The sequence below is a fragment of the Rousettus aegyptiacus genome, unplaced genomic scaffold, assembly GCF_014176215.1.
Source record: "Rousettus aegyptiacus isolate mRouAeg1 unplaced genomic scaffold, mRouAeg1.p scaffold_m13_p_3, whole genome shotgun sequence".
Classification (NCBI taxonomy): Eukaryota; Metazoa; Chordata; class Mammalia; order Chiroptera; family Pteropodidae; genus Rousettus; species Rousettus aegyptiacus.
Window position 1 is genome coordinate 121633001 of NW_023416306.1, and position 12586 is coordinate 121645586.

The 12586-nt window shown below is 33.2% G+C and overlaps 1 protein-coding gene across 8 annotated transcripts in view; it reads right to left on the minus strand.

Moving 5' to 3' along the window:
• GABPB1 (GA binding protein transcription factor subunit beta 1) overlaps window positions 1-12586 on the minus strand; it is a 55623-nt gene that overhangs the window by 17422 nt on the left and 25615 nt on the right. For 6 of the 8 annotated variants that reach the window (XM_016128616.2, XM_016128618.2, XM_016128617.2 and 3 more), the window contains 5 exons: window positions 9297-9404; window positions 5069-5236; window positions 3712-3906; window positions 2482-2629; window positions 2024-2137 (listed from right to left, as the gene is read on the minus strand). In XM_016128616.2, the coding sequence (XP_015984102.1) occupies window positions 2024-2137; window positions 2482-2629; window positions 3712-3906; window positions 5069-5236; window positions 9297-9404 (733 nt within the window). Of the gene's footprint in view, window positions 1-2023; window positions 2138-2481; window positions 2630-3711; window positions 3907-5068; window positions 5237-9296; window positions 9405-12586 lie in introns of those variants that run through there. The other 2 variants (XM_016128623.2, XM_016128622.2) reach the window with 1 other exon arrangement.

Below are 12586 nucleotides of genomic sequence, written 5' to 3' on the forward strand. Positions count from 1 at the left end.
ATAATCATCAAACAATGACAATCTGCAGTTATATTTGCTTGCAACATAAAGAAAAGACAGCAATGTCATCTGGTTTTATAATGAAAGCATTAAAGACTGATGTCCTTTATAAGGTTCCACTGGACTAACATTAAGATTAGTTTTATTTGTGAAAGATGGTCCTAATGTAATCATGAGGTGCTATTTAAAGCCATAGTTCCCAAGTGAAATGGCATGGTATCCTAGACTATCACAAATACCTTCCCTCTATATATAGGACCATGTCAGCCAGCCAGCCTCCATTTCAAATGCAGTCCATCTGCTGCTACATTCTGGCTATTTGGTATCCAGATGTGTTTATTGTATTACTTAGCTGGTAAAAGAAAAGAATATGAGCAGCACCAATTAGTGTACTATGGTTCTTATATTTTGGTTTTCAATTATTTAAAAATGGCAAAAGTAGAAAACATTTCAACAGACTCTTCAACAAACACACCTCAGTAGTAAAAGCAAGAATAGTGATACTTTTAAGACAAAATGATAATTACACAAATATTTATTCCTATCACAAATCAAATTATAAACATTAGAGGGACCAGTCCTCGGATCACCTGAAGAAACTGTATAGAGGAGACAGTATGTTATAGTGGTAATAGACACACAATTTTGGAATCAGACCTTGAGCACAAAGCTCCTTTTACCATTTAATAGCTCTGTTATTTTAGGCAAAATTACTGAACCTCCATGAACCTTGGTTTAATCATATTTAATATGGAAGTACTACTTTATTTCCCACATCCTAAGATATCTTTTGAAAAATACATATAAACATTTCTCAAATGAGGTTGAAAAATGACAGCTAATGTTAAAAGAAACTAGAGAGGCAAAAGGCAGAAAAAAAAATTTGCCCGATCATATGTAAATTGAGCTGTGGGAAGATATTTCTTTAGATTATATACTTCGGCTGAGTTGTTTAACTGGTGGCATTGTAGTCACCGGAACTTTAACTCAACTCAAGCTCTTAAAATATCTTCAAAAACATTCGACTATGACATAGCACTAAAAGGAAAAATTATTGTGCTCATAGAACACTGTAAGTCCCATGCAATAAAAGTCTATTGAAATTACTAATTCACTCAGACTAGACCACACATAACACTTTCAAAGGTAGAAGTTAGAGAAGTTAGTATGACCAATTCATGGAGATAAATATTCAAATGTCAAAACTTCTAGAAGGCTTTCAAGAAAAATTATTTAATTTTCAGATATATACTTTAAATAAAGACAAAAAAATTATAAGTTTAACCAAATAGAACCCCATCAATGAAATTAATTTTCTTTGACACGCTTATGTAATTACAAAAATGCTAAAGAAATCTAGGCATGGATTATAAAAGCAGCACGTCAATAGGATACACATAACTACTAATAGCCAAAAGTGATTCAGAAAAATCTGAAGACTCTCAAAAACAAAAGCTTAAATTAAAACATTAATTATGATGCTAGAGAAACTGGAGAATGGATAAATGTTTATCACTAGTTAGTAGAGAAACTATCAGTTATTAATACTGTTTGTTATCCCTTACTGGTGGTGTCGGTATGCTATTTCCTAGTTCTGTCAACCATTAAATTTTATATCATTCTCACTGAACTGACAAAAATAAAAAGTTATGAAAAGACAGCAAATTCCTATGTATATATCTACATACTTTATTTAAACGAAAAGACTAATAAACAAAGGCCAAATTGGGTACAAAGACATATTTTCTGTGAACCACACATTTGTTTTTAATTGTAATTAAGTTTTAATTAATTGTCAAGATTTAATATGCTTTTAAAATCCAGGTTTCCAACTTCCCATCAAAAAACAGAATCTGGCATCACTATAATCAGCTACAGCTGAATGACCCCGGCCTTGCCCCACTCCTTTCAGATGGCCATAATCTCAATGCTGTCCACTTCAGCCTTTTACATTACCTTCTTGCACTTTGTAAATATTTGAATCACCAACTTTTAATGTGCACATTTGACTTATCTTTCTAACCTGGAGTTTCTGAAGAATTGGACAAGGGAGCAGATGCTTCAGCTAAGGCAGCTAATGTAGCTAATACTGACGTAGAGGAGTTTCCGAACTGAACAGCAGACACACCCGTTTCATCTACGAGAAGAGAGAAGATTTGAATTTTTAAGAAAGGTAACCTAATGCATGCTTCTGATATTGTGTTTTACTTTATTCAATTCTTAAATGAGCTTGGAAAATATTAGTTTTGTGAAAACAGGCTTGGATAGAGTTAGTTTTTGGAAGATAATATGGTAATACGTTTTGCAGTATCACATTCTTTAGATAATTTTGTCTAATAAAAATTTGTGTTGTCAATTATATAATGAAAACCAAGATGGCTAAAATATTCTTACCCTCATTCTCCAACTGTCCTTTCTTAAAAGGATGAATATGTACTAAAGCATAAAATCCCAACAGCTATCCTATATGCATCTCAATACCTGTTGCCTTGGATGAATTTTCTGAAGATACCAGACCTGTTAGGTTCACCACCCCTCCAGGTCCAATGATAAACTGTGGTGTTGCAGCATGTATCGTCACAGTGTCGGGACTCTCTGGGTTTGTGTTGATTTGGTTCTGCATAGCAATCTGAGGGACAAATCACAATGGTTTCAGGTTATAATCAGAACATATTGCACTGACTCTCAATGTAGTACAAACATAAATATAAAGGAACATTCTGTAATTTAAGAATCATATAATACAAATGGAAATCTTTATTTATGGTCTACTAAGGTACAGTGGTAAATCAGAGGTATGAACTTATATTCTAAGTGTCCCTGCTAAGTAAAGCAGCTAAATCCCATGAGAGGAGAAATAGGTAGCTGAAAGGCTTTTACATAGAACACAACTGAATGATATTCTGCTGCCCTGTGACTAAAACACTATTTACATCAAATTATTTCCTCTATACTATATTCAGTAATATATAACACTACATATATAAAACATGTCCTTCCCAAATAATTGTTCTCCATCTTCGACCTTAACCCCAAAACTGCACTCCTAAGAGTAAAAGAATTAGAAGAGGACGGGCAAAATTCACTTTTCTCAACATATAACATCTTTTAAGTACTAGTTGAAGTTCAATAGAGTCAGACCGTCTTAGAGAAGAGTTTAACTAGGAAGGAAAACAAGATAAGCAAGAAGAGGAAGTAAGTTAAAGAAGTTAATTTATATCAATGCTGAAAAAAAGAGAAGTAATGTTAGTTATTCAAAAAATTTGCGGAAATGCCATAAGTAACCGTGCCTCCAGATTTTTCGAGAACGGTGAAAAATAAACCAATCAGATTGATAAAGACAGTATCACTCACTCAGGGGACATTATTATGGTTGCTAAAAAAAAAATTAGTTTTTAGTGGAAGCATAACAGACTTTGAAAAACCATATGGTATGCAACAAAAATAATAGAATAAAATATCTTAAAGGAGATTCAGCAACTTAAAAACACAGAAAAGTAATCATCTTATCTAATATTCTAATGTTACATGCAAAGTGTATGGTCTTACAGTCAGGAAAATGAACAGTAATGAACAAAGAGGAAATGCAAGAGGAAAAGGCCTGTCCAAAATAACCAATCCAAAATCAAAAGCTACAAACTAAATAGTTCAAATCATCCACAAGACAGAAATCCTTTTGTTTATTTTCTTAAATTCAAAGTCAAAACTTACCTGTAATATTTCTGCTAAATCTTCATTCCCATTGTCTATTGAAATATCAAATGCAGTTTTACAAAATTTACTTTGCGTGTGTACATCAGCACCGTATTTGATTAAAAGTTCCACCACCTCTTGATGATTGTGTTCTGTGGCCCAATGTAGGGCTGTCATCTTTAACATGTCCTTTGCATTGACATCAGCACCATGCTACAAAAATATTTCAAAATAAGAGATTTCTAATATATGAAATATTTTAAATTCCTGAAAAAAAAACTAGATATTATACTTTAAAGAATTTACTATCAATATGATCAACTCTTTTTTTTTTTTGCTGAATAATATACACATCCCAGAAATCACCACACATCTGTCATTTAATGTGCTTTCTATCATGCTGACTTTCCTAACTGCTTTCTTTCTATTTTCTTAGGAGTGCAGCAGTTGTTTTTTCAGTCACCAGCTATGAGCATGAAGGGCTAGACTGGCATAAGAAGTGAAGGAAAACTATGAGCATTCCTCTCAAACTCTCTTTAATTCTAGTTCCTTATGTACACAAAAATATCCTTTGTTTTCAAAAGCAGTACAATATAAAGAATTAAAAGGGAGCTAACTAGAGGCACACTGTCCAATATGGTAGCCACTAGACACACATAGCTATTAAAGCATGTAAAATACAACTAGTCTGAAGAAAGAAGTGCTATATGTATAAATATACACTAGAATTCAAAGACAACACCAAAAAATAATGTAAAATATCTCATTAATATTTTATATTGGTTTCATGTTGAAATGACAATATTTTGTATATGTTGGGTTAAATAAAACATAATATTAAAATCATTTTTTTTTATCTTTTTTTAAGATAGCTAATAGAAAATCTAGAATTACATATGATTCACATTTGTGGCTAATTACATTGCATTTCTTTTGGACAGGTTAATCTAGAGGCTAGACTATAAAAAGGATTAAGAATCTAAATCTATCAGTCTGTTTCAGATTTTTCTCTTTGGCATAAATTAATTAAAGAAAAATTCCCATTTGCATTATTTATTTGTTTGTTAATCATCCAACCCTAACAGTTCCTCCATAAGCATTTTAACTGTGTTGAGTAAAACAAAACTGTGGTACCTCACCATGGCAGAGACCAAGGTCTAAAATCAATTGTTTGACTTAACAAAATACCTAGAGGAAGAGGTTTTCCCCTCACAAAGGAAACCTTTAAGATAATTTTCACTTGATATTCTTACAGATAAAAAAATGAGATAACAAGACATTCAACAAAATTAGTTCCCTTCTCCCTCTTATAAAACTATAAAATCTTTGGGTGCTTACTTTTAAAAAGCAAAGTGCAAAAAGAGAGAACACATACCTTAAGTAAAACTTCTACTATGCTGGCATGGCCTTCAGAAGCTGCCATATGTAATGGCGTTCGGTCCACTTTGGTTCTGGCATCCCTACTTACACCAGCTCGGAGTAGTACTTCTGTGGTGGAATAATGTCCGTACTGTGCTGCCAAATGAAGTGGAGAAGTTCCCAGCTATATCCCAAGGAAAAAAAAAAAAACCCACATTGACAGTCACTTTTAATACACTTCTATTCCTACCTTTTTAAAAAATATATTTTGTTTACTTAACAGATGATATTATCTGTTTACATAGTAACTCAAAATTCAAAAGAAATCATTTGTTATTGCATTCTCTTCATAGAGGCCTTCAAGAGTTCCCACACTTCTCAGTGAGGAAGAAGTCAATATTTCATTTAGCTCAAACTTGCTTTCTTCATTATTTTTAATCAGATAAACAGCCTAATCAAAATTATTTTTTATCAGGAGTTAGAGATAATTAGGGTTTGAGAAATTTTTCTGAGTATTAAAATCTTCTGCCCATATCAGAAGATTTTCCTCATACAAAATTTATTTTCATCTATGAAATTCATATCAAATAAATGTTACAGTGTACTGTTTTACATTAAAATTGTTTTATAGGACTTAAAAATAAATTAATTAAAGTACCTCAATGATATTTTTAAAGGAGTTCATGTAGTCATTTTTCAAGGGAAAAATCTGATCTGAGGTGCACTTGCCAAATGTCAGTCAGGACAGAACCAAAATAGAGCACAGTTCTCCTAAAATTGATTCCATGTGGTCTAGCACCACATTAACACTACATTCACAATATGCAGGGAAAGTACTAAAATGTGAGTGAAGAATCTATTAGAGGCATAACTTTTAATAGGTGGAAATTAGAATTAAGTTGTATCACACACATTTAGAGGCACAGAAAGTACCTACAACTCTCTAACTACTAAGGCACTGATGTTCTAAAGAACCAAAATAGTTTGCTAGAACATGAAATTTGTTAAGACCAATACTGTAACAATAGCAACTAAGGCTTTTCTTTTTAAGCACTTTCCATGGCAAGCACTATTCTAAGACCTTTACACATATTATCACTTAATCTCCTAAGTACTATTAATATCCTCATTTGGCAATAAAAGAACCTAAGACACAATGAGGTTACTAATTTGCCGGAAGTCACACAAGTTAAGAGTCATAATGCAAAACTATGCATGTACTCTCAATTCATGGTAAAAATAAGAATAATTTATCCTGGGAGTAATTATTTTATTACTGTTAAAGCCTTGTATTTTTAAGGAAAGGTCTTTCCAGCAGATCAAAGAGGGTTCTTAAACAGTCCTTTCTCCAAGCTTTTTCATAATTTTCTATTAACCAGCCCTTTCTACACTCATAAATTCTAATATTTCGTGAAGCATCTCAACATCCCATTTAGCAAATATGAATTCCGCTCAGTGTAATAATAGGGTTTACTTTGCACTTTTTCTTCTTGAGATTTTACCTTTTTGGCTAATAATACCCCACACACACACACACACACACACACACACACACACACACACTTTAAAGAAAAAAAAGGTAAACACTCATGAAATCACCATCGCAGTCCAGAAAAAAAAATACTGCCAGCACTTTAAAGTCTTCCCATGTGCCACTCCCCTCCCTCAACCTGAGGTAATTACTATTCTGAATTTTACAATAAATATTGCTTTATTTTGCTTTTTTAAAATCAATTATATACCCTTAAATAATATACTTTGGTTTTGCCTGTTTTGAACTTTATTTAAATAAAAACATTCTGCATATATTTCTCTAAAACTTACCTTTCTTTGATTAGCATTGTGATCATGAGATTCACACATGTTGGTGAATATAAGTATAGTTCAATGATTTTCTCTGCTCTATAATATTCCACTGAATGAATAAATCAAAATTAATTTAACCAATCTACTGATGAACATTTGCGTTATTTCAGGTTTTTGTTATTATGAATAATGTTACTGTTAAAAAGTCTTATACATGTTCAAGTACATGAACAAGAGTTTTCTTGGGAATATTTTTAGAAGTTCAATAGCTACATCATAGGGTATTTACATGTTCAAATTTATTAGGTACTGTCAAATTGTCTCCAAAATGTTTGTAGCAATTCACACATCTCACCAACACTTGGTACTGAGAGATCTTTTTTGGCTAAACTGGTGGATATACAATGGTATATCATGATTTTACTTTGAATTTGTTCAATTATTAATGTAGTTGAGCATCTCTTCTCGTTTACTGGTAAAATCTTCCCTTTAGTAAAGTACCATATCAAATCATTTGCCTAGTCTTGTCTTTTTGTCTTTTTATTACTGTCATGAGAATTCCTTATGTATTATGAATACCTATCCTTCTTAAGATCCTTTTGTCTTGACGTACTTCTGGATCACTATGATATATCTAGATACAAATTTTTTTATTGATCTCGCTGGAAATTTGATGGGTTACTTGAATCTATGAGCTGTCATTTTGATCAGTCCTAGAAAAATTTCATCCCCAAGTCTTGAAATTATTTCATCCCTAAGTTTCTCTCTTTGTGGATTTATGATTACATATATGTTGGACTCTCACCCTAGCATTCATGACTCCTGACATCTTTTATACTTTATATCTATTTCTCTCTTTTGTATTCTCTATGATTTTTTTTCATATTTTTCAGTTTACTAATTTCTCCTTAGCTGTTCCCAATCTGCTATTAAAATTTTATCTAAAGTCCATGTAAATCTGCTTCTGTTGTCAGTTGTTTCAGTAGGTTATTGTCTAAGTTCTCTTGTGTGTGTAGTTGTTTTTGACTGTTCATTTTCATTGGAATTTCATTTGTGGATATAAAGCCTAAAATGCAGGTAGGCTCCTCCAGAAAGGATATTCATTTGCTTTCTGCCATGAACCTAGGATAATCCCTAGTCCAAAGATCACTTAAATTCATTTTTTCGGTTTATGGTTTTACAGAATGCACAGTATTTATGGGTTAAGGAGACAAATGTGTGTGAGGAATAGCATGTGATTCCAAATTCTCATCAATAAAATTTTCCTCTCTACATTTGGTGCCTTGGTTCAAGTCAGTTCCTTTTCTTTGCGGTAACCTAAAAACAGAGGCAGAGGTAGGAGCAGGTAGGAGGGGCTGGAGGTACTTCCAGTTTATCCTTGCACTGAAGTTGCATCTTTTTGGGATTCCAGAATTATGGGGAGAGGCTCTTCTAAGAGACTTCTCTCCACAAGCAGAAGGCAAATTTACTAAGTTCAGCAAATGTTCTTAGGGCAAAATTTCTCTGAGTTCTGGCCTTCACTTAGTTTTTCAGGCTGATAATCTCTTATTTTCCCTCTAACCTGTGAGTGTGTTTAAGATTTTTTTAAATACTTAATCAAAAAAACTTTATCTTTTAAAAACAGATATTAAAATATATATGGATGAAATAAAATTGTTCTTAGAATTTGTTTAAAATAATACAGAACAAAAAAAGTGGACAGGGTTATAGAAGAAACAAGATTCATCATGATGTGATCATTGTTAAAGTTGACATGTTTGAAATTTTCCATAATAAAAAAATTTTTATTTTTAAATGAAAAGTACAAAGAGCAAGGGAAAAGTAAGCCAAAAGAAACAAAATCAAAAATCTGGAATTTTTATTGTTACCAGTGGAAGAGTTAATTCAGATTCCTAACTCTTTCGATTTACCCCACAGAATTAAATAAAGTTATGGTTTTTGTCTTCCTCACAATTGCCGTCTGTACTTACTAAGAACTTCTTTCCATTCCTTTCTTAACTTTTGGTCATGTTTGCAAATAGTTTCATAAGTATCAATTAAAATGCAAATATTTTTTCTTTTTAGAAGCAATTATAACATTAACCCCAATCTTTATCTGTTATTTTCTGAATTGTAAATTCAACCTGTGCTATTTGTAAGACTTTTAAATTAAATCCCAAGCAGCTACATTTTACATTCGTCCTTCATTATGGAACTTCATAGTTTAAAAGAAAAACCCTTTTGTGGATAGAATATTTATTTGGTAAGGTCGTCATATATAGAAAAATAAAAAAAAGAAATGAACCATTCCCTTTAAAAGACAGTTATAATTCTAAAATTGCAAACAAGTTTGCAAAAGAAAATTTCTTACCACTCATAAACACAATACTGACTAAATTTTTATCTGGAAAAAATTAAAAATGAGAAGGAAAACACACAACATTAAAATCATTCTTTACCCAGTCTGTAGTAAAAGGAGCTCCATTTGCCATCAAAATACGAACTTCATCATCTTGACCTGCTCGTGCCGCTTCTAAAAGCTTCTTTCCCAAATCTACCAGGGACATCTAAACAAAACATAGATGAATTTAACATCTCCAAAGTTACAGAAATGTCCCAGCCTACTGAGCCACCAATAAACTGTCCCACTTCTGAGATCTATCCTGAAGGAAACATAAAAATATATTGAAACATCTATCAATAAAGATAGCTACATATATACTACGTATAATCCTTTTTTTAATGGAAATAATCTTAAGGTAGGAAAATAGTTAAATTGTTAAATCTAGTAGAAAAAGATGCAGTAATTTAAAATAGTATTAAGTTATATAATAATATTAAAAAGTTATGCCATGTTAAAAGATAAGATAAAAACTAATTCTTGAATGTCAAAATATGCACACATAACAAAATATTGAAAAATAGTAAAAACTGTTAGAGTGGTATGGTTATAGGAAAACCTGTCTCCATTTTACAAAGTTTCTGCCAAATGACTATATTATCTTCCTAATTTAAAGTTTCTTAAGAGACAAATTATATTGTATGACTATCAAATAAGTAAGTGCTAACATTTAGGAAAGCTATATATTACTGACCTATAAAACAGAGTGAAAAAAAAAATAAAGAAAATGCAGGATATTGAGGACTTGAAATAACAACCTTATTGATGTTATAAAAATTGCAACAAAACAATGATACATTTGAACAAATCAACTTCTCTCATAATTCTGCGATTTAATTTTTCAAAACATAACATATTTAAGAAGCTAAGACACTTGAATTTCAAACATGCCACTGAATATATCTAAGGCTAGAATTTAATATGCAAACAATATGTATTTTTCCAGTTAATGTACCCCAAATTTCCAAAATTTAACCATATTGCAAATCTATTTGTTTTGTTCAGAACTTTACTGAGCTGTTCAGCATTTTAGAAAATCATGTCACCAATATCAATGTCACATGGGTATCTAAATCACCAATACAACACTATATCAATCACGCTTCTACAGCTACCACGTTCATAATGATTCTTACAGGTGTAAGCATTTGACTGTCTCTTGTGCCACCTAGTGTAGTCCGCTCAGGCATTTACATATTGAAATACACATTTCATTATAAATTGCTTTCTTTTTATTTCTGCTACTTATAATAATTAGGGTAGTATAATGACGTTTTAAAATTATGCAGATAGGTAATATTAACAATGATTTTCATTTCGAATTAGCAAAAGGAGCAACACAGAATATTTATTATAAAAAGGCAATGAGGGAGAGAGGAAAAAATGGCATAGATGATAGAGGCTCTGTTAATTCCTCTGGCAACCAAATCAAAGTTGTGACGGAAACAAGGAGCAACAGCAAGGAAAAATCACCTGGGATCTAGATGAATAAGCCACACAAACAGGAAGAAGTCCAAGAAATCACCCTGCAATGGCAGAAGGTAGGACCACGCAAGGATGCAGGTTGCCCAGTCCCAAGCGACCGAGATGGAGGCAGTGGCAGATACCTCTTAAAGCGGCCACATCCACAAGCGGATTTTCACAGTGACGGACCTGCTCACTCTGAGCACCAATGCTCGGCTGTGCAGGGGGCACCAGGGATTTACAGTGAAGGCCTAGGTGGGACTCGCTCAGTACAGAAGTGCCGGCAGTGTCCACTGTTCCCTGGTGAGCCCTCCCCCTACCAGTGCACTGGATACAATGCCGCCATAGCCGTGACATCATCAAACTGGGTAACAGAGGTTGCTCTGCCCAGAGGATTCCCTGAAACCCTGCCTACCCCAACTCTTTGCCCCACCCAAGCCACATCCAAGTGTATCCTCAGCGAGTCAGGTGCTCCTTGCTGAGACTCACACTGGTGGAGGCAACTGGCCTCTGTTTCTGGTGTGGCCTTTTGAAGCAACTATAAGCACAGCATCTGTGGGTTGCTTGCTGAATCTTAACATGTGACCCTGAGTGGGCACAGGCTTGGGCTAAATTTGGCCGACATCTGAACCCCTCTCAGGACTGTGCCACTGGACACCTACTTCACAAATCCACACTAATAAGATTGGTAGACTTAGGATCATTGCTTTAGTATACAGAAACAGACACGGAAAGGCAGCCAAAATGGGAAGACAAAGAAGTAGAAACCATATGACAGAACAGAACAGAGATCTAGATATAATGGAGTTAAGTAATCTAACAGATGCAGAGTTCAAAACACTAGTTATAAAGATGCTCACTGAACTTTTGGGAAGTGTAGAGATCTCCAATAAAGAGATAAAAACAGAAATGGAAATTATAAAAGAGAACCAGTCTGAAATGGAGAACACATTATCTGAGATGAGAAGTATATTAAATGGAATAAACAAAGGAATAAACAAAGTAAATAAAGAAGAGGATCACATGCCCTATCTAGAGGACAGGAGAGCCAGCCAATCAGGACACTCAATCAGAATGGCAAGAAAAAAGGTGCCAAGGCTATAAAAATAATTTAAAGAGGATATGGGACACTCTTAAGGCTCCAAATATTCATCTGATTGATGTAAATGAAGAAAATTGAGATGTTGAACAGCTGTTTGAAAAAATGATGGAAAACTTCCCTAACCTGGTCAAGGAAGTGGACATAATACCTTAGGAAACTCAAAGAATCCTCAAAACCAGGGATCCAAAGAGGCCCACACCAAGAGAAATCAGAATTAAAATGTCAAAGAGTAAATACAAAGAAAGAATATTAAAAACTGGAAGAGAAAAACAAATAATTACATATAAGGTAACAACCATATGACTGGCAGCTGATTTCTCTAAAGAAAGTATGCAGAACAGAAGGGCCTGGCACAAAATATTTGACAGGATGAAGACCCAGGATCTACAACCAAGAATAATTTATCCAGCAAAGCTATCATTTAGAGTTGAAGGACAAATAAAGAGCTTCCCAGACAAAAATAAACTAAAGGAATTTATCACTACCAAGCCAGAATTACAAGAAACGTTGGAGAGACCTCTTTAAGAAGAAAAAACATGTATCAAAAACAGGAATAAAGAATGGTAACAACTACATTCCTATCAATAAGTATCTTAAATGGAAAAGAATTAAATGCTCCAACCAAAAGATAGAGTGGCTGAAAGGATAAGAAATCAAGACCCCTACATATGAAAAGAAAGGGAATGGAAAAAGATACTGCTCTGATGAACCTAGAAGGTATTTAAGCCAGACAGAGAATGATAAACACTATATGGCTTCACTTATATGTGGAATTTAAAGAA